General features: G+C 38.9%; 1 protein-coding gene across 1 annotated transcript in view; it reads right to left on the bottom strand.

Annotated features, from left to right (window-relative positions):
• Positions 1–794: 794 nt before the first annotated feature.
• ngfrb (nerve growth factor receptor b) overlaps positions 795–23,913 on the bottom strand; it is a 28,938-nt gene continuing 5,819 nt past the window's right edge. The window contains exons 2-6 of the mRNA XM_087794107.1: positions 22,782–22,923; positions 18,091–18,450; positions 6,319–6,553; positions 4,639–4,799; positions 795–3,761 (exon numbers count right to left, since the gene is read on the bottom strand). Coding sequence (XP_087650233.1) covers positions 3,424–3,761; positions 4,639–4,799; positions 6,319–6,553; positions 18,091–18,450; positions 22,782–22,923 — 1,236 coding nt within the window. The 3' untranslated portion in view covers positions 795–3,423. The remainder of the gene's footprint in view (positions 3,762–4,638; positions 4,800–6,318; positions 6,554–18,090; positions 18,451–22,781; positions 22,924–23,913) is intronic.

Here is a 23,913-nt window from a genome sequence, read left to right as displayed (position 1 = left end):
ATCGATCAGTCCTGACAGATTTAAGGGGCTGATCTCCAGCCAGCAGTTGTCCGCTCGTTTCCGGTCCCATCTGGTACATTTTTGACTCTGCTACGTTCTACCTGCTCGCTGTTCCAACTTTGTTCCTCGGGAGGTTGTTCCTGACGATTTTCTGGTCTAGGGTTAAGTTGCTGCTCTGTCGGAATCTACCCCCTTTTTTCCCTTGGACTGTTTTTGAAAAGACTCTGAACTAGTAAATACTTGTTTTGGACCTCGTTGCCATCCTGTGGACATTCTGGTGTTATTGTGTTTATTTGTTTTTGTAACTTTTTTGTTGTCTTCCGGTCTCTTTCGTGACGTCAAACTTCTATAGTATGTGTTTTGCTTTACTATGTTCAGTTCATTGGCCAATGTTTTGTGCTTTTTGCCTGCTCTTTTTGTTAATAAAGTATTTTGTTCATCATTCTGGTTTCCTGCCTGGAGTCCTGACACTAATTAATGGCATATTAATCAAATTCACTGGGAAATTGCCACTCATGACTATATTAGGTACACATTCTATGAGGTACTTTCTTGGGGGAAAAACGACTGTATACTGTATGATATATTGGCAAATCTTCATTTAACCTTTTAACTGTATTTTAGCCCATTTTTACCTCGATGAACCGTAAACATGACTCAACAGTTTAAAGTTGAATTCATGTCACTACTGGCATTTAATTTACTGTTTCAAAAGGGATGGTGTTGCTGCACTGAGACTTTCAATAAATACAGTACATGTGTTGGTTTATGACCTTTATTATCGTTCATTATCTAGGAAGTTAGCAAACTACTATCATACATCAGTGTACAAGGAACATTCTCATCATCACTCTGTACAATAAAGTCCCGCCAGGTTTGACTTTCAGCATCAAACTCTCTCGGCTGATGATTCAAGTGCAACATCAGAGCTTACAGTTCACTTCACTGTACAAGTCATCACGTCTGGATATTCACTCAAGTTGCGGAAACGGATACAACACAAGTCTGCTGGATGTTTGACAAACTCAAGTTCTGTTAATTTAATAAAATTTGACTAGCTATGTACATCTGTCATTGTTGACAACAGTGTCATGTGACTTTCTACCCAAGTGAGAAGAGCTAGCTAGTTGAAAGCTAATGGATACGCTACTTGTTGAAATGTACTTCTTAAAAGTGAAGGTATTTAACCACATGTATCTCCAAATGCTGTTCAGTGAAATTTTCTTTGCCTGTTGCCCTCATAATGAGAAGTACATGATTTTTTTTAATAACTTTTAATTGAGCATCAGGCGGAATTAGAACAATCTGCATGATCGAACACTTTATTTAAACCACTAACTTTTGTTTCGAATACCACATTGAATACCATTGAATATTGTTCTCAATTCCTATTCTGTTTATGATTTAATTAAACTGAGACGTAGACATTGAAGTTTAACTGAATTGTATTTACATTGTACAGCTTGAATTACAGTAACTTTAAAAAAAACAAAGCACAAATAAAAAAAAAGAACAATATAAAACACAAAGATGAAAAAAACTAAATCATCTGACTGGACAAATCTTCCAGGCACTTGTGATTCAACAAAAAAAAGTTTAAGTGCTACAGGCCAAAGTACAGAGAGGAAAAAACAAACAGTACCTTCAGTTGTTTTATTTACGGTAGTTAACAGTGGTTCTGTGCAGACAAACTAAGACAACTAAAAGTTCCTTCATATGTTTTTAAAAGCATTTAAAAAAAAATAAAAAAATTCAATGCAGTGTTTTTATTTCCCAGTAATATGAAGAGTATTTTCAGATTCTTTTGAATTTGACTGGCCTCCACTGACTTTCCATTCAGGCACAAACAAAACACTCTTCCTCCTGATTCCAGGCATGTTTCTCTCCTTTGCTAGGTCAGATTGATCATTTGTTTTTTCGCAGTAAATGACCTTTGAAAAAATTATAGCTTTCTGCGCTAGTTAAGGTTAAACAACTTATTTGAACGCCGTGAGAAAAAACATACGTAGTTCACATTAACCTCCGATTCAGCTTTTTCATGTGAATATTTTTTTTGAAAGACTGTCAAGATGCTTTATTACACAAAGTAAATTGATGTATTTTCACTTTATTACTTTAATAAAACTGACATTTTGAATGTTTGCATTTTAGGTGAATATATCATGAGGGAAAATGACATCAGAACCGAAATAAGGTACAAAAATCCGGCATTGAAATTCTAATTACTATGGTTTCTGTCAAAACTGATGTCATTGTGTTAGCAATTATCACTATCTATTAAAGCAGTTTTAAGATTTAAAATTAATTACAAAGTTTATTAGACATACTTGTTTGTTTTCTGACTGTTTATTTAGTGTATCTGTTGTTTTTACTTTGTTGTGCTGCTGAAAAGTCTTCACAACTGTACGATGTTGATGTAAATAATCATAATTTGTACTAACTTTAAATGCAGATTGTTTATTATACATGTCCAGTAAGTCAGTTGATATATTCACGAGTCAATGCTCGACGCCTACAGAAGAAGCATTAGATTGAACCAACGAAATATCTGATATCGATGACACTGAGGAATAATTCTGGTTATTGATCCAACAGGTTTGAAACAGCTTATATGGCTTTCAACTATAATATATGGTCCCATTATGAGGTGTTCTGTACAGGAGATGGCAGGGAGTGTGTACCTGTGTGTGTGTGTGTGTGTGTCATTCATACATGCATGGTTACTTGATATATACGTATATACAAGCTGTATATTAGACTACATTTGTCTCAGGTCACACATCAGTGTCCAGAGTCCATCCAGATGTTCTCATAGCACTTGTTGGGGGGGGGGGAAAGGAAAATACTGCAGACGTCACTTGATAAAAGTGCAAAAAAAAAGCTGAATTAAGTCACCAGTTTGAACCTTGCAAGCGGTCTCTGAACGATGATGAATAACTTTTGCTGGAGGAGAACCGGTTCTGCAACAGAGAAGCATCCTTCCTCAGGTTGTCATGTTTGCAAGGATCCAGAAACTCTCCGGTATGTCGGGCTCATCCGGTAGCAGCAACAGACACGAGCCATTCGTCAAACTAAAAACAAGAGCCTCCGACGACGGCATGTGAGTAATGTCGCCCGACAGTTTCCGCTCTTGAACATCTCTTTGGTATCACCGTACTTCGAAAAATACACACTTTAAGTCGACCGTCTTCAGGTTGAAGGCAGAAGGAAGTCTTCTGCTGTAGCTCCAGTAGAGTCAGCAGATCGAAGGCAGCAGGAAAGAGTTCATGGTTTCCTTCCATCGACTGTATTTTCTTGATATAAGGCGTATCCTGTTGAGAGGAAATAAATGACAGTTTACACACCGAATAGGGATTCACTGTTCCTTCAGGTGCAGCTTCAACGGCTACAGTTCTGGACTGATCCCCGGGGGTCAGTCGGAAGTCACACCACGGAGGTGGCGGTGGGTTTAGTTCCACTCGGGCTCAGACTCTGGGCGACGTCGTTTCGGTTGATCTTGCGCAGGGCGGCGCACAGGCCGTCCAGGCTGGCGCAGTCCTTGCCGGACCAATCGGAGAGCAGCGCGCAGACGGGATGCTCTTCCTGCCTGAAGGTGGCGATCCGCTCCTCCTCGTATCCCAGGAGACCGGCCAGGTTGCGCCAGTCGCTGTCGTCCTCGCGGCTGCCGTCGTCTCCCTCGTCGACCCGGAACAGAAGTCGCTCCACTTTCTCTCGGGTTTGAAGAGGAAGCAGCAAACATGGCTCCTCGTCCATGGTGATGACTGCGGAGGAGATGGAACCCTCGTCATCGCGCTCGATCAAACATCAGCCCATTTATGAACAATAACTTTCTGAAAAGTGTGTGTAAGTAAAACTTCAACCATGAATTGTGAATTTAATGGAAACTACAATACGCTCAATCAATCAAAACATGTTAAATTCTGGTATAATACATATATCACCAGTATTTTTTGGTAGGATTTAATATACACCTAAAAAGACCAGAATTGTATAATATTTATTATTAATATTTCAATTAAACATATTTAAACTAATTTAAACGTAATATTTGTGATATATAAAACCTTTTTTTTTAATATAATTTAGTCATTGAAACCTGCTTCACAATCACAAGTCTGGTAAAACCAATCGATGTCAAGATGTTTCAGGGTAAAGAATGAAAATATAGCACAAGTAAACTTAAATAAAAGTAATTACAATGCTAATAAAAGGGGGGGGACATTTTTAAATAAATAAATATATTCAGATTTTCTTTTTTTAATTTAGAAAGTTTTCTAAAAAAAACACAATTAGGTTCATGAGATTAAATTTAGCAATGTTTTAAACAACTACACATTTCCTGTTTTAGACAAAAAAAATGTCATCGTACTTGACGATGGTTAGACAGGAAAAACAAAAACAAATTAACCTCTTTAAAAAAACAAAACAATAACATGCATTATCTCCAGGAAACACACTTAAGGTATTTGAAATGTAACACTTACACAAACAGGTTTCTCTGGGCCAACCACAGACAAATGCACTTTTAAACATGTGATTAACCTCACACACACACACACACACTCTCTGCCAGGATTTAGATTTCAGTTGTGTCAAGTTTCAGTGTGTGTGTGTGAGTGTGTTGTGTGTGTTTTTTACCTGTCTGTGTCTGAGACTGTCCCTGCTGCTCCTGCAGACTCTGAGTGTCCACGGAGATGCCGCTGTCGCTGTGCAGTTTCTCGCCCTCGGGCGACGGCGTCTGGTTCTGGTTGACTGTGCAGTTGTTGGCACCTTGTTTGTTCTGCTTGCAGCTATTCCACCTGTGTCAACAAGGAAGTCAAAATCATGAAAAAAAAGGACTTTATAAAAGAAGAAGAATATCCCATCAGCATGTTTTCAGTTAAAGTGGAAAATACAATTTATTCGACACATGGTTCATTAAAGTTTAACTTTTGCATTCGTTCAGAGTGAAAATGGACGACCATATGGCGACCTACAGGAGAACAGATGGTTTCATTACACATTCAATTGGTTCAAATGAAACTTTAATTCGACTGAAATGGTTTTCGGTCATTGCTGTAAATCATTACTGCTGCACCGGTGAAAGTAATTGTAAAATAATCTCTTTACGATATCTTTAAAGGGCACCTAATGTGAAAACCCAACTCTCCTGACTTATTCACATCTTGTAAACGTTCAAGTCGTCTACAAAATGCAGGTCATTCCTCATGATGTTGCTCCGTTTTGAAGTTATTACTTAATAAAGTTCTCTCCCGTTTGAAATCTTGCCAAACGAGATTAAGGTTTAAATTAAACATTCTGACGTCAGTCTGTTGGAGGTGTCCCCCCCTAGAAGCCCTAAATCAGTGAAGTACCTACATCTTAAGCGTATTTTCTTATATAAATATATCTTTATTAAATGGGATTTTTGTGCAAAAGGAAACATACTAATGAGTATAATAGAGGTGCTAGAACAATTTAAGAGACACTTAAATCAGCACATTAGGTGCCCTTTAAATTGGTTGGTTCAAGTCTACAAATATTAAAAGTGAATATTAGTTTTTCAATGACTTGAGCTAAGGGAAAAACGTTTATTAAGTGTAATCTGTTTTTGCTTTCTTAACCCAAGAAAACTTTGTCTTTGTAAAAATGTCAAATTGGTTCTTTTATATATATTTAATTACATAGTTAGAATGAACAGATAAAAAAAGGAATGCGGACAAACATGACCTATTGATTCACAATGAATCCACACAACATTAAAAACAAAATATGAATCAAATTTTGATCAAATATGTAACGAAAGAGCAGCTGAAAGACCCTCAACCTGCTGTCTCGACAAAACGTCCCTCTGCTGCCCCCCCAGCCATTTCAGTTTGAGACCCCCTGGTCTATGGACTACCTTAGATTTTCCTGTGTTATTTATTTTTTGTTTCTTGATATAATGTTAATTAAGAATTTCATGGAAAAAATATAAGGATGATTAAATGCCTAACATTAATGAAATGCCCATTTTTTTGTATATTTAAATGATATTAAGCCAACTTTAAATTATATTTATCTGTATATCTCAAGTGTATTTCTGAACAGTAAATGTTACTTATGTTGTAACAGTGAAGGAGATTATATAACAAATGTTATGCAAAATATCTTAAAAACATGAAGACCTAAACACGAGGATAGTCGGGCCAGTTAACAATAGGACAAGGTTCAAACAGATTCCTTCTTTGGGGTGTTTGAATTATCATCTGGATCCACAAATCTTTTGAAGGATTCTTCACCATCTCTGGGTAAAAACTAGTAGAAAATCGAGGTGTGTAGAGTAAACTCAAGACTCACTTCTTGAAGATGATGAAGGCCACCAGGCCGACCACGACGGCCGCCAGGATGGAGCAGTAGATGGGGATGAGCTTGTCGTGGAGACCCGGGTAGATGGGCTTGCGAGAGTCTCCGTCGGTGGTGGTGGGGGTGCTGTCTGTGGGCCCGTCCGGTGGGGGGGGGTCCGGCGGAGACTCGTCCACGATGGGAATAGAGAAATCGATGTAGGGCGTGGGAGACACTGAGGGATACGACACTGCGAAGGAAGAAATGATCACCGTCATTAGCTAAATTAATTTACAGACGGAAGCGACGATTAACAACCGTTCCAGTTTTATCCAACAAATTAGCTGAACAACAATGATACTAGAATTAACACAGAGAATCAAACCAGCAGAGACTTATTTAAAGACTGAGATGTGATCATGACAGATGACTCGCTGTTTCTCTGGTTCATTTAATTTACTAATAATTATCTTCACATCAGAACAGTTTATCATGTTTATTTGTTGTTCCTTTGATTTTATAAGCTAATAAAAATACTTTTAAGTGTGAGTGACTTGTACATGAGGATGAACTGAGTATTCAAGTATTCAACATTACAAAACAATAGAAGAGGCAGAAAAGCTCAGAGTCAATGTAAAATGAAAAAACAAAATCTCCCCAAAAACAAATAATAATTTTGATTTTAGGTGTGGTTTGTATGATATAAAAGGGCATGAGAGAAACCTACTTTAAATCTTAACTAGTCAAATATCTGGTGACAAAGAAAGATAATAAGATAATCTACTGTGTTACAAGTTTTCATCTGATAAACCAAAATAATTTTCTAGCAAATAACAACAAACAATTTCATCCCACATCAGTTGCTTGATAATGCTGGTCCCTATAGAGACACTAATGAGAGCAAATTTATCCTGTTGTTGGACATCATGTTCATCTCATCTTTTCCTTACTCACGCCATCAACAGGAAGTCCTCCTTCCGAGAGCAAACAGAGCTTTTTGACCCATTAAAGATCAACGAATGTTTTGATCTAAGTGAGTCTTAAATAGATGTTGGACTCTATTCAATCATCAGTCTGTTTGTACAAAACTCTCTTTTCATTGAAATGTTTACATTAGAAAATGTGCTTAAGCCCCGCCCACTGAAAACATTGTTTTTCTGGAGATAAGATCTTGTTTACCATCACCACGGCAACACTGCTGTTATTGGTCTAGGTTTGTTACGTCATTAATCCCGAAAGTCTCCACCTTCCAGGGACTCGTTTTAAAAACAAAGCGGGCATGATTACAGCTGGCTGGAGGATGAGTGAAGACCATTATTACATCATAATGGGCTCCACTCTCGTAACCTATCATTCGTCGAGATTTCAGATGGAGGAGAACTTCATTCTCAAAATTCATAAATACTTTAACATTTAAAACATGTGGGTGAGTCAGGAGAGTTTGGTTTCCGCATTAGTTGACCTTTAAGTGAATTAAGCGTCAATCAAAGATTACAGGAAAAACTAAAAATTCCATCAATGCTGTTAAACAAAGATTCAATACAAGTCTTATGATGCACATTGACAGATGCTGTGAGGATATCATTTTCCACGAGGATATCATTTGAGACATAAATGCTATTCGCAAACCTGGTCATTTTTCTCACTGTGACTGTACTTTTCTCTAACCTTATATACCCATATTATATCATAATATACATATGTACATTTGAATGTACATTTTTTTAGTCTGAAGAAACTTAATTTGGGAATTTAAATGTAATCAAAAATGGAAATACATGCAAAAAGTGCATCAAGGAGAAGGTGAATGTGAATGAAGGAAGTCATTTATATGGTTTATGAAGTAGAAATGTGTCTTATAATCAAATTTACTATGTTAAAATTATGTTTTTGTTTGTGTTTAAGCTTCAATATTTCTTCTTTAAGATAAACACAACACATTATTGTGAGGCATGCGTCACACCTGTGTGTAAAAATAAGGTTTCTGTTAATAAACGTTGAGACAAACCGCTTGAGACCGTCAGCATCAGGGTCGAACACATTGACCGACTGGAAACACTGACAGAACAGTTGCTCATCCTGAACTGCTTATCCTTCAACCCTCTCTTCACCTCCTTCACCTGCCTGATTCAGTCTTATTCTTCATTGATCTCATCCATCTCTGTGTTCCACGTCTGCGCTCCATTACTCCACAGTGCACTCTCTCCAGCTGATGATCAGTTCAAAGTGGACTCTAAGTGCCTACACTGAACTCTTGTTCAACCATTAGATGGTCCGACCACAGAGCAGCTTGTTTTTCCTGCGCCATCAATGAACCCATCAACTTGCATTCCAGCCTATACACCGCAGTACAGAAGCATTCACATCTGACATGGGAAGATATAAAGGTAGTTTGAAGAGAAGAACGCTGACTGTCAGATGGGAACCTCAAACCGGTCATTGAGTTCACATGTAGACATTATTATTCAATTAAATGTTGAAGTTCTTTTCCTACACCTTGTCCGATGAAATTATAATTATTATTATTAGGAGAAAACATTGTTAAAGTTTAAATTATAAATTATTTAATGATGTTTATGTGCTGCCTTTAATTTAAAGTAATAATAATAACTTGTTATAGAATACATGTTTACTTGAGGGTTAAATATGTTAAAATCTCGATATAATAACAGCTCTTGTTGTCCTTTTTACAGAATGATCCAGTTTTTCTTCATTTTAACACATTTTTATGTATATAACAGTCGGTCTGTCTGCCTGCGAGTGTCCTGAACTACTGACCTCTCTGTGAAGGTTTTAGAGTGGGCGACTCGATCAGGGGGGCAGGAGACACATATCAAAATTCAATTTTTTTGGGTAGAATGTGGACCATATTTGTTACATAATACACGAGAAATATAAATGTATCCTCTGATCAGAAGAATCAGAGTCGAAGATGTTGAGGTTGTAATTGGTGGTGAGTAGAAAGAAGAAGAACGGAAAATATTAGAAGCTAAAAGGTTTGAAGAGTTGGAGATACCAGACTTTACAACTTTGACACACATGACTTGTTATAAACGTGTGTAATATTTCTAGACCATAACTGTTCTACACCAAACCTGAGTGACTCTTAATGTAATGTGTGTTTTATTCTGCATGTTTATTTTCATGTTCAATATTTAAGCACATCCTGGTGTAAAATATCAACTTTTAATAAACAAAACAGAGAATTTTATTTCCAATGTAAATCCCCGGAGACTCCTTTAACATATTTTAAATCTCTGCATGTAAATGATTTATGGAGCACACGTCAACATGCGTGACTTATAGAGACAGGAATCTGTTGCTGGTAACTGCTGCATGGTAAGAAAGTGAAGCGTGAATCCTCATTGTTCATCTGCAAGTCAGCAGAAACCACACCTGACTTAGTTATTCCCTCCTCCAGTGGACGCTTTCAAACAAACAGCTGTTCACCTGCTGGTTCAATGCCACACACTTCACCTCTGACTGGACCGAAAAAAAGCAAAGGTGTGGCTTCCGACCAAACAAGTGTTTTGTTTTTTTATGATCTGTTATTACACCTGAGCTTGTGTTGGTGCTGCAGCTACTGTGAGAGGACAAGAGAGGAATCACAGCAGAATCTTGTTCGGCGACTTTTTCACTCGTCGAGTGGTTTGAGCGACTGTGTTCCCTCACTTTCTTTCCAGCCTCGGGCTCCTTCCTTACATGACCCTTCTCGTTTCCCTGCCATCGTGGAACACACCCCGTGAAGCCGGAGCATGTTTGCTCGTTTGAAGGAGTGTGTTTATCTTTGTGCGTGAGTGTGTGTGTGCGCTCTGCGACAAAATGCGATCAGCACTTGTAGAGGTCAACTGGAGAAACATGATAGTGCGGAGGAGAAACTCCATCGCGTTTATCGACCAGGACGTTTTTCAGCATCTGCCCAGCTTCTTCTTTTTTTTTTACAGCCTTTCTTCATCAGTGACGCTTCACTGCACATCAGTCCTGCCAGGATCTGATGTTCCCAGTTTGCAAGTGTCACAGCCGACAACATGTGGGCAATGAAAATATCTGGTTAGGAACATCAGAAGGATCGACAACCTGGAATTAATGGGGAACTAAATTGAAAACTCAACTTACTTGGATGTTTCAAATGTTGCGTATTCCTCTCCAAGATGCAGTAAGTCTCTCATTATGACCATGTTTTGAACTTATTACTTTATAAAGTTCTACCCTGTCTGAAATTTCGGCGAACGAGAGGTTACGAGAGCGGAGTCCATTATGACGTTATAATGGCTTCATACAAAATTTAGTTTTAGCTCCGAGTGTTTTCAGGGGGCGGGGCTTAAGCACATTGTCTAATGTAAATATTTCAATTTTAATAGCGTTTTGTACAAACAGACACATACTGATGATACAATATAGGTCCAAGCTCCATTTAAGACACACTTAAATGAACACATTAGTTACCCTTTACATAGTGAGTCAGATCTTGCATGTGTTATACAAGTAAGTGTTTCTTGTTGGCATTTATCTGTTGGAAAAATCACTCAAACATTCCTGAAAAGTATTTCAAAGAAATGTCAAGGTAACCTATTAGATCATTAATTTACGGAGGTGTTATGCAGTTTCATTTCACAATCCTTTTAAGGTTTTTGCCATTTACTTCTGGTAAGAACCATGTTCTTTTAAGTTTTTTACCCTTTTAACTCACTCTTGCAGTGAGTTAAGAAAATAAAAGAAAATAAACCTTCTTCGTTTACAAAATAAGATTTTAATCAATATTGCTGTAAGCCACCACGTTATTTTTATTTTTTTCACTTCTACAGAATTCATCAATTATGTAAGTTTATATTTATTGATATGTTCGACAATCAAGCATGTTATTGAAAAAAAGCTCACAATTCTTTTTACATCTAAATACCATTGGTTGTGTCGTAAATAAAGTTATATCTGATATAATCTAACACTTATGCAGTGATGTTAAATATCATATAAATCAAAATATAGTTATAACTAAGTGGTTTTAAGGGGATTAGCTGAAGCAGAATAGAGTAGAAAGGTAGAATAATTATAATTTGGATTTAGTGGGTTTGACCGTTTTTAACTTCTTACAGAACATGTGGATGTGGTGATTAATAACAATAATAATGATGCACACATCCATATGTACATACAACGCACAAGGACACACAGTAAAAAAAGAAAAGAAATCCTGCTCGACGCCTGCTGATACTCTGGACAGAAAGATGAATTTGACCGTGGAGCCGACTTGGCTCAAACTCAGTTCTCCAGCACATAAATCCCCACGAGGACGAAGCCTCGGCTGTCGGGGCAGAACTTTCAATGAACGGCACGAGCGGGAGTGTGTTGTGTGTGTCACCCTTGGCCCAAACCGTGGCCACATCACGTCCAAAAATGTGCCCTTCTGGAATGTTCCCCAGAACGGTAACTTCAGTGGACTTTGCAGCACAAAAGCGGTAGTTCTTGTTTGGCAGCAGAGGCACAGAAAGACATACGGACTGAAGCCACGGTCACAATACTGAGTACTGTGTGCAGGCGGGCGCCCAGGGGTTAAAAAAGGGGTCACGTCTGTGAGAAGAGTCGGCATCAGAGATATATGACAGAGGATGGTGGAGAGCGCAAGCTATAGCCGCACAATGAACATCTGTGCGGCACAAAGATGGTGAGTTGGTTCTTTGTACAGCGGCGAGAGATTCCTCTCATGAATTGGCTCGGTCATCATTTCTATGCAGGACATCAGAAATGTTTTGGACGTGTTATAAGTCTTCCGTTTGTCTCCGCAGAGGAATAAAGCGCAACAGTTTTAAAAATGAAAGTTCGGCCTTTTTTTCTTCCTCCCGCCTTCAAACCTACTTGGCTGCTTCCCCTCGCTGGACTGCTCTGACCTGGAGTCGTGGAGCTTATTAGCAGATTAAGCAGTTTGATTTCTAGACGCTGACCTGTCGATTTTTCGGGTCACCCGACCTCAGGAAGGAAACGGCTCCCTTCTCCTACTAACTAGAACGGGTCAATACCCAAGTGCACTCAGACCAATCACCCCTTCTTTCTCGCTGCCTCGCCCACCTGACCTTCACCCACTGCCTCGCTCCCTCACGTCTCTGAAGCTCAATAAACCTTATTGATCTCAGATGATTCAGCTTCCACACAGAAGTCTTCTCAGTGGGTCTCTCAACTCATATCGGGATCGTCTCGGTAAACTTTTACACATGTGCGGGGATCTGGAATTGCATGCAAGACTCGCGCTGCTGAAGACTTGAAGACAGAGCGATGGGTGATAGGTCAGACCACATGTGTGCACGAAGGCCTCGGTGCGAACACCAGAAAATAAAACAAAAAAAGCTTGAGGATACATCTGTTTTCAGCTACAAGTTTGCATGGGAAATAACCTGATTGAGAAACAGATAAGGATGTGTCAGGAGGAGTCAAGTGTTGCCAGGTAACCTCTGATCCACGGAGGAGCATTATGGCCATGTGTTGACTCAACACATCTGTTCGCAAATACTTTGATTGGGCAGGTCGTGTTATTGGCTCTTAAATATCACCGTCCCATCCTTGGTTACATAAACCAAACACTCAAACCAGATAAGCCGGACTTGCCGTTGGCATCCGTTCAAGATGTTTCTTACCTTATTAACTGAATTTAAGTTATTAAAAAAAAGGACAGGATGATACTTAAAAGAATGTACAACAAACAAGACAAGACATGGAGTTGGGAACATTATGAACGCCTCAGCGTGCTGTTGCGTCACGCAACGTGTGACAGAGTTAGTCATATTATCAAACCGCTACTTTACTAGATGATAGGTTTGAGTAGCAACTCCAGACAACAACCTTCAAAGAAAAACATCAGACGGTCTTTTCCCAACATCATCACAACTACAGTCTCAGTCAAACAAGGATAAAATTAGTGTAAACATATGTCTCTCACCCTTGGTATGGTATTTGGTGGTAATGTTTTTACTGGATGGTCCAGACCAACGTTGGTGAATCTGATCTAACACGAGTCTCTGTGAGTTTGTCACAAGAAAGCAAGTGTTGAGGTTCAAGCTACAGTATATCCAAGTCTATATAATCTCCTAAATAAACTTCTCTCGAGCGGTTGGACTTGTGAACTCTGTAGGGGATGACGAGGGAATTACTCAATGTTATCGCTTTGATATCCCCAACAGGAAACCTATACTGCCTGATCCCAAGGCCCCCTTTGAATAAACACCTCCCATGACCTTCGACCTCAGACCCCTCGTTAAGCTTGCAATGGAGAGGACCTCTATAACACTTGTTCAGATTAGCATCTTGCTTTGAGAACTTAACGCATTTAGTAAGTCTGACAAGTTACAGTCACTTGGGTGTTAACACGTTTTCCCATCAGCAGAAAGAAAAACAGTTATTTCTTTTCTTTCGTTCCAGACCTAAAACCACAAATCTCCCTGGAAGTACGGGAGGAAATTTGATTTTCCCCCAAGACATCAGCTGAGCTCATATTCAGGGTGCTAAATCATCACAAGGCAGGACTCACAGGCCTGAGCCAAGAAGTGACAGCGGTTAATCCAGTTCTTACTCTCAAGATAACATTCAGTTCAGTCAAGGTGATGTTCTCGTCCTCCCACCCTAAATGAAGTGAAGCCTCAGTGTCTCAAGTTACGACTTGCCCTTTCATAGGCCGGCCGTGAGTTCCCCCCCCCCGCTCTCTCTCCCGAGTGCTTCTCCTGCAGGCCTGTGTCGCCTGACTGTAATGCATTCGGACGTCTGGCAAACTACTGATTTTAAGGCTCTGATAACACTTGAACTCTGGTAAAGAAGATTATTTGGGGCATTAAGAGCACATGATGAAGTTAGAGAGAAGCATTACATATTGAAAAGCATACACCATGAGCCTTGGGTCATTAAGCCCGGAAGATTCACATCCAAACAGTGCGTCTGTTATCTAATGGCTGTTGTGCAGTTTTGGGTCTTTATATCTGGATCTATCTTTGGATGAATCACACACACAGCAGCAGTGTTTCCTCTCAGGCTACGAGTTCAATTCAGTTGCATTACCGTTTCCTGGTCAATGGAATATGTTTTTGTTTTTCCTGCAGTCAAGCACTCTGAATGACACATCTGTCATGGTTACTCAATAACTGTCCGTAACCCTGGTTCTAAGAGGCTCTGAGATGAGAGACAGCATCGTATAAGATCATTACGCTCGTCTTTGGACCTCATGGCCACACTGTGGATCACAGACGATGCGAGACGGGACTAATGCGGTGTCAATCTAGTCGGAAAGACAATTTGATGACTCTTATTTGAAGCTTGAAATAAAAGATTGAACTGAGATGTTCTTTGTAAATAGTAAACACATCTGGTGCATTAATATAGCAACAGCTTATTTAAGTTTAATATATAAAAAGTCTGTCGGTCTTGGTGAAGACAAAACACAATCATTTCTTCTCCTGAACAATGTCCAGTTATTTTGACTTTGGCTAAATAAATGTTTACATTTATGTTGAAAGGTTTGTTTTGTTAAAGTGATAATTCACCCAAAATTCAAACTTCCTTTTTTTTACTACTCACCCTCAAGTCGACTAAGGGTTGGGATCATTTTCAGACTAATCCATTCCTTTTAGAGTTATAGACAAAATGTATGTTCATTTTAATGTAGCGACTGATGCTCATTGGTCTTCATCTACATCTTTGTCTAAAATTACTCAATGAAAAACATCTAAATACCTCAGGGTTGCTCATTTGTAACGTCCCTTTTGTATTAGCCTCGACATGAGGCTCCAGAAAAACAAGTCTGTATTTTAAGCTTGTTTTTAGTGGCGACAGGCTAGCTGCTAGGCCAACATCCAGTTTCAAATGAGAGCTTCCAGAACCAACACAGTGTACTTTCTGCACTGAAAGCGCTGGCAATATTTATCAGGAGTGCTTCCAGTCTGTATCACATTCTATTGTTTGAACTTCTACTGCAAACAAGCTTAAAATATAGACTTGTTTAAAAAGAAATTTGGAACAATTTATTTACCCATTCTATACTAAGCATTTTCACACAAAACAATGTAGATTAAAATGAAGAATATTTCATTTAATATAACAGTTTATCATTTATATTTATAAATCTAAATAATTCCTGTTGGAAAATGAGTGAGCTAGAATGTATTTAGAATCTAGAAGCAGATAAGTACCTTTGAACCATTTCTGATTTCTTTGAGTGCAAAGTTAAGGCAGATTTCTAACCTGACAATTCCATCATATCCCTGATTTATGTCGCTCCAGAGATTCATCGCAAGTCAGTTATGAAACTTGCTGTAAATATCTGTCGTGGTCTTGTTGTGAAGCTGCACTAACTACTATCCACTACTATCCACCATGTGTCTCTGTACAAGATGAACTGTGATTTCTATGCAACAAATATTTGAAGGGTTGGAAGACAACTAGTTAGTTGGATTTAGTGTTGTTTTCGTCCAGAGGACAACACAAAAAGTCTGTCTCGGTCAAAAGGCTCTGAGGCGAATACAAAAGAGCCTCTTTACCCTGCGAGCGTCTTCACTGTGATAACAGCATCCCTCCGACCGCTGCCCCTCGGACGACATGGCCGATCAACGGACTCTCTTGACTGTTGCTGCACAAAAGCGTTGATTTAATCTGTGAGGCATCAGGTCGTTGGAATGGCAAGTGACTGCCAAGTGCAGGAATTCGTGATTTGGGGAGAGATACCCACAGGGTGCAGTGGTGTATATGAAATTCGGCGTGGTGACCTTCGTCCAAACCCCCAACGTGCAGCAGAAAGTGTGGCCTTTGTATCTTCAGAGGAGATGAGTCTTTAAGGACAATGAGTCAAGCTTCAGCTGGCATTTGAGTCAACCGGGCAACAGAGTCCACTGTGTTACGCTGAGTGGATGATGACAGAGTGGATTTCCGGTGTTTCATACAGCCATTGACCGCAAATATTCAGCCTCATTGTTTGATTTCAGTCCTCATCGACCTTTGACTGCGGAACACATCGCTGCCTTCTATACATTGTTAAGATAGTCTCACTTTTTGTGGTTTGCTACGTGACAAATGTCTGTATTAAATACTTGATCATTGTGTTAATGATATCCTCTTTGTGAAGAATTTAAGAGTCTGACATGTACATTTTTATATAGTGTTGCTAAAATTAACCATATTTAGTTTTACCATGATTGAATCTACAGTATTAAAGTGTCACCTTTACATAAATAACTATGTAAGTAAGTAATTTATATTTATATAGCCATTTTCCAGACCAGGGTCACAAAGCGCTGAAACATTCAAAATAATACTCAATAAAATATATACTTAAAAGGTCAAGATAACACCGAGAATAACACAGGAGTTCCAGAAGATCAGGGAAAAGCCAGAAAAAGAGTTACAAAGTAAGTGTTTGGACAACAGTCTTCCTGAGAATATAAATTCAAGCGTGTTAAATTATAACTTATGCAAAGGATCATGGGAATGATGACAATAACCACTGCTGTGATGACAGAGCATCTGAGAAAAACCTCTAAATAACATTTGGAATTTATTTATCTTTTTTTCTGTGCTGGTCAGTTCTGAAAACAACGCCTAGTAGTCTTTTTCAGAGAAAGTTCTCTTAAACTCTATCTATGCAGAATGAACAGAAACATATAAAAACAAAACAGTGTTTGTGTGATTCAGGTGAATATGATGTTTCTCCAACAAATTAAAAAACAAATAAACATTTTGGAATGCGAAAAAATATAAATATGTTTACTTAATGTCTCTTGTTTTACATAATCGAATTGTATTACATGTTTATTAATGCATTCTTTTATTCTGTAACAGGATATTCCTGTGTTGTTTTTTTTATACCGCTGGCAATAAAAACATCTGATTCTGATTAATAAATAAACATATCTTTACTTGGGATGGGTCACATTTTTCGTTTTCATATTGAAGCAATAAAAAAGGTGGAGACCCAGTTGCATGTTTTTATCCTTTTTAAGCAACAGTATGCAACTATTTTATTAACTCGTTCAGTAGAAATCTTTAGTATTTTAACATGTAAATCTTTGTGTCATTTTGTCTGGATCTGGACCTGGAGAGTCTGTTGTGTCATCTGACGACCAAACTTTACATCAGTGGGTCAGAGATAGTGTTTTCATATGAAGTACTGAGGGAGGTTTTTTTTAACAACTCACGTAATGCTTTGCCGCCCAGCCATCCTATTACTGATGTAAACCGCGATAAAGCGAGGGACAACTGAACAAGCTTGATTTAAAGATGGAGGATCAGAGATTTTCTACATTGCAGTTTAACTTTTGACGAGGGGTCTTCATAAACAACATTACAAACGTTTTTATTGTTGCTTTAATGTTTTTACCATTTTCACTTTTTAATATGAAAAATTCAAATATTTAAATGTGGTTTTCAAGCAAGTCAGTGACTCAATGTATTAAATTAATAAAGAAAACACACAAAAGGGCCCCTTTAAAACTCTACCATGATGTTCACTTTTGATAAGCCTAAGGTTATTTTTTTAAGATCCTGATATGAGTAAGTGAGATATGATTTTATTGTTGATAGCTTGCTGGGATTAAAGAGAGTTTAATCTAATAAATAACATTCATTATCTCTAAGGAGGATGTTGTTTCACAGTCATTTATCATTCCTGATGCTTGCACTCAGCCGAGATATCTTGAAAAATGTGTGGTAAATCACTATAACTCGAACGATTTTGACAATCCGTTCTATCATTTTAAGTAAAGCCGTCGGGTTACAACCGTGACTGTCATCCAACACAAATTCAAACCAACGATTTCTCACCTCGACAGATGGTGTCGCCGACGGAGGTGCACGCCTGAAGCTCCTCTCCTTCCTCGTCGCAGGTGGAGCAGGGGATGCACGGCTCCCAGGAGCTCTCCTGGTCCGAGTAGGTTTCTCCCAAGCACTCCTCGCACACCGTGTCGTGGTCGGGCTCGCAGCTGTACCTCATGCCCTGGCCCTCCGGACACTTGGTGCAGGGCTCGCACCTCTGCGAGAGGTCGTTCAGGTAGAAGCCGTAGTTGCACACGCACGTGGCGTCGTTGGAGTCCGTGCACGGCGTGTCCATCCGCATGAGTCCCATGCACTGTGTGCAGGGCTGACACTTGTCTTTGTGACTGAAGAACTCTGAGAAGGACTCACCTGGAAGAAGAGAACAGAGACAAGTGAGACAAATGCTGCAACACATGAGCAAAATGTGGGTGACCTTATGAAAATTAAATATCGTAACAGCTCTCGATTAGTTTGTAGACCAAGGTCCTCAAACTTTTTGCACCTTGAACCAGTATAATGTCACCTATATATTCTCTGATTGGCCTTGAAGGTGTGACAGATAAAAACAGCATAAATGAAATTAAAAAAAAAATCATGTCATCAGAATGCTGAATCAGCAGGATCTCTGGGTCGGTGTCTCTGGCACTGAAGTGTCCCAGAAGACTTCTGTCAAGAGGCACAAACTAATAATAAAATATTGGTACTTTTTCCCAAAGATTACAGATAATTTTTCTGTGCTGCCCAGTATCAAATGTTTTATAGGACCAATGTCGTTGATTATATAAATATAATATAAAATAAAACAAAATAAACATAATCCACAACCTCTACACATAAGCTATACACTGTGAATTACATTAAATCTGGGTGTTTTGAAATCAAACATAAACTTTAACACCTGTGTTATCTCAGGGTCAAAGTGACCCGGAGGCCCAAAAAACAAATGTGCTTGTGGTATCCCTTGGGTTCTCTCTGGGTCAAGATAAAAGACCTCCCTGGCTTCCGGAAATACATATGCAGTGGTGGAGGTCGTTCACCTTGACCCAGAGACAACACAATGGATACCACAAACACATTTGTTTATGGGCCTCCGGGTCACCTTGACCCTGGGTTAACACGAGGGTTAAGATAATAATTATTTTAAATTTTAAAATATTTCTCTTGTTCTTATTTTATTTTGATTTATTTTTGATTTTTTATAAAAAAAAATTGCTGTATGTATTGGCTACTGGAAACAAACAATTTCCCGAAGGAGACCTCCTGAGGGATCAATAAAGTTGCACCTTACCTTACCTTATTTTAAATATTATTTTGAGAAGCGGTGGTTGCATGAAGCTGCCAGGAGAAGATTTTCTCCCTCACAGGTTCAAACACACGACATTTTACTAAACTAATTGTGCCAGTAAGGCATGCCGAGGTCTTGCATTTCCTCCCGTATCATGTATCGAGTGTGTGCTGCTCATCAGGCCCACCAACTGCGCAGCGTGCTCTGAAGATGCACAGATTAAAGAAGAGATGAGGAAAGATAGCCTCTGTGACAGATGGACGGACGCTCACTTGTCATGAATCTGAGACTTAAATTGCCGGTGTCAGTTGCAGCGACCTCACAAATTTTTTTTTTTTTGTCCAATTACCACCAAAGAAGAAGTGGCCGGACTGCAGTCCCCAATAGATGTGGACCTCCACTCCTAACCTTCACCCCCTCTTCCCCTTGTGAACCCCCGTCCTTGCTTTGACAGACAACACTCTGCTCTCGCTCCGGCCTCCCATCCCGAGCTCTCAGAGCCATTATCATAATGTCATTCATCAATAATGCATGTCAATACATTAATAACGCTGGGCTGCAGCTCCCGGGGAGTTTGATATGGGGCAGAGTCGATGGGAGAGAGCACAGATGGTCTCGTCCTCCCTGAGCATATCCACCGTACTTTTGGCCCAACATAGCTTTGTGTGGGCCAACCATAAAAGGAGTCTCAGCCTAGTGTGCGTGTGTGTGTGTGTGTGTGTGTGTGTGTGTGTGCGTTTGATTAAACTAATAACTTGTGTCTTCCAACCAGCTGCACTAACTCGGTTTCATCTCCACTTATCTGTTCATTCAGCTCGACTCCCTTGTGTGTTTATGCTGCTTGTCCTTTTAAGCTCATCCGTCAGCAGTGAACACAAGCAAACGTGTGAGCCAATTAATGAAGTGAGTGTGTGCTCCAAGTGTGTAACGCCACATGATAGGGAGTAAAGATCCTTCTTGTTGTATCTCCTCTATGACCCTAGTGGACACTATAGGTCAGGGGTCTCCAACTCTACTGGCACATGAAAACTAGCTGATTGCAGAAATATCACTACATAGACATGTCCTTTTATCCATAATAGATCTTTTGTTTGCCTTAAAAGACTCGTTCTAATCCAACACTTCTGATATTCAGCCACCAGATAACAAATCTTCAAAATCTTGACTAAACAAAGGTTAAGACACAACAATAAAACACTTGGGTAATAGCCAACAAAATATTTACCCATGACTTCTAAAAGTACGTTGTAATTACAGCAATTATATGTTGTTTGAAATATCGCTCTATTTTCCAGAGAGAATCATTAAAAAAAAAAACGTTATTGTTGGTTTCTCTGAACAACAAGTCGCGGCAGAACTTGTCGGGCGTCAACTCTGTTTAAAGCTGATACAGTCTGTGCTTATTCATGTCTGAACAGTCGGACTGAGCCGAAATGATCAGCCTAGACTGAATGTTGCACGACAGCTCCTACTTAAGATTAAAATACTATAATAATGACAATAATAATAATAATTTATATAGCACTTTTTAAACAGTAGTTACAAAGTGCTTTACATAAAAAAAAATTTTTTAAAAACGACACAATCCATTAAACAGCACAGTAATAAAACACCAGACGTTCCATTTTGGGAAAATATAATTAAATAAAATGATAAAACACTGAAAATAAAGGAGAGTAAAAGCCCATTGATGATCCCAGTTAAGGGTTAAAAGGACCTATCACACATAAGCCGGTCTGTAAAAGTGTGTTTTTAAAAGAGATTTAAAAGTAATCAGTAAAGTTTTAAAATCAATTCTAAAATGCACAGGAAAGCAGGTGCAGTGAGGCTACAACTTTGGGTGATGTGATCTGTTAAAACCAGTTAAAAGTATTCAAAGGAATTCCGTCTAATAGACGAGGATTAAAGCTTTTGAGAAGGCATCAGTGCAACCTTCTCCTCACGTGCCGGTAGTAAGCATGAATTATTTTCTCTGTGACTTCTCTCATGACCTGAGATGTGAATCACTCGCTGGCATGTGGACCATCCCCACTGACCCACTCAGCGATAGTGCTCTCCCCTTCTTTTGGACCAGAACCCTGGGAAACGTGAAAGCCTGGCGACTTATCAGCAAGAAGACATGATTATAAATAACTTCTTAATGTTGATTAGCTTCCTGCAGTCGAGCAGACAAAGCTGAGCTCGCAAGATTCCAGCAATAAGACATGATTTATTAATGCACGTCATGTAGACCTGTTATTATCCACATCAAATATGTTGTAATATAAAAGTCAGAAACTGAGGTGATGCTTATTAGTTTGTCATAAATGTTCACAGTTTTAAAGTACAAATAGAAACAGATTCAGGACATTATATTTTAATGGATGCATTTCGCTGCTCAGAGCTTGTGTGTAAAAGGGTTGACATTAAACGATGCACTGAATTATTTATCGATTGTGAAGTTTCTTCACAAAAAGTGGGATCATCCTTCAGTGTGCGTCCATTTATAAGCATCCTTGTAGTCTCTCCTTCACCAAATATGGTCTTTAAGTCATGATCTACTATCAAGGCGACAATTTTATCATCAAATAACACATTTGTTTTTGGAATTTTTAAATTTTTACACTGAATTTGTGTGATTTAGAAAATAGGGAAACACCAACAAATAAAGTTTTTTTGGATGTTAAGATGAAGATTAAAGATAATTATTAAAAAATACTCTACAAAAGTCTTCAGCAAGTTTCAATTATATTATTTGCCTGTCAAGTCAATTCATTTGGTCCGCTGGATGGTTGGCGCGAAGTAGATTATCGTCGATAACGTGACACATAAAGATGCCAGTGTCTAATATTAGATCAGAAAATGTGACTACGGATGTCAAAAGCTATACAGACACGTCCAAACAACAGTTTAAGTGCAGCTATATCGAGACTCCAAGAATAAATAATATTACAACTTGGTAAATATACATTTTGTTGGGCCTTTGATTCAGACCGCTCAAGGATTTCGGCCTCTTGTATGATTGAGTTTAACACACCCGGTCTTAACTCTTAAAGGTTTGTTTGTGTCTTTACTTCCATTTCAGGGAGGAATTCCTCCTGAAGCATGTTCACAGTATTTTTGTCATGACATGCAGTTAAATATTAAGAGGACATAATTCTCAGGCGCATATTTTCTGTCAAATAAATCTTGACGTTGCATTGGTTGTCGCAGGAAAAACTCATTAGTTGTGTAAGTTCTGGTACACATCACTTTGTTTGAATAATAATCATTCTGTAGCATTAACTAAATCGACGTGGACCCCAGAGGCGGTCGACAGGTTGGTGGGTTCACTGAAGGCCGGGGGTTAAGGACCACGACTGACACGGTTATCTGCTCTACAAAGGACGTCGGAATTAGGATGGGTCAGTGTTGATGAGTCAGATGTTATACTCACTGTCAAGGCAGGGGGTGCACACAGTCTGCTTGGACCCACAAGGTGTGAAGACACCCTCTCCTGGTGGGCACTGCTTGCAACATTCTCCTCTTGCGGTGAACTGGCCAGAGGGACAATTCTCCTTATTGGCTAAAGCCCCGACCTGTCAATGAAACAAACGTAGTTAGAGAGAGACTGTGTTATGTAACATTTAATGACAAATGAATGAGCGACCAGAGCTACTCTTCACTGTGACTTTGAATTGGATGGATCCCCCCCCCCCCCCCCAAACATGGCTCCTACAGCTCAAAGTTGAATTCAAAACGTTTGTTTTGGAAAAAGAAGCCTGGGTCACTGATCTAGACCACTAGATTCTTTAGTTCATTCTTACAAATTGGTGGTTTTTTAATTACATTTTAAATTGAATTAAAGACCAACTCACGATTCCCACATAAACTACTTAGATTTAGAGACATTTCTTTTGTTTAAGTCCACTGGAAAACTTGAAAGAAATCCCATCATGCTTGTTTTAAATAGATTGCTTCATAAACAGTGTTGAACTAAAGCCACAAAATGCATCTGCTCTGAGAGTCCTGCCTCTAACCACTTCACTGTTTTGTTAGTTAAACTATGCCGTAAATAAATGAATTATAATACGTAAATAAATGATAGTAAACACATTGAAATTCAAAACTAATATAACATATTACCTACATCTTGTGCTCACATTTAAAAAAAAATTAATTCAAGGTTTTATTTTATTATTTAAATGTAAAATAAAGGCCCTATTTTTATATTCATGAATTAAATAGGTTTTAAGATTGTTTAAGGAACTGCTGGAACCCTGATTCAGATACATGATGATGATCCTTTTTCTTCCTTCTTAAAATTGTGTTTGAATCATTCCAGGTTTCTCTGGGTCAAGATGAACAACCTCCATCACTGCATATGTATTTATGGAAGCCAGGGAGGTCGTTCACCTTGACCCAGAGACAACACAAGGGATAACACAAACACATTTGTTTTCGGGCCCTCAGGTCACCTTGACCCTGAGATAACACAAGGGATATTAAAAACACCTTTGTTTTTTGGCCTTTGGGTCACCTTGACCCTGAGAAAACAAAGGGGTTGAGAAAGAGAAATATGTAATGTC

Source organism: Callionymus lyra, chromosome 6 (assembly GCF_982586985.1).
Source record: "Callionymus lyra chromosome 6, fCalLyr1.hap1.1, whole genome shotgun sequence".
Taxonomy (NCBI): domain Eukaryota; kingdom Metazoa; phylum Chordata; class Actinopteri; order Syngnathiformes; family Callionymidae; genus Callionymus; species Callionymus lyra.
The sequence above is the reverse complement of the archived record's forward strand: the minus strand, read 5'-3'. Positions and strand labels throughout refer to the sequence as shown.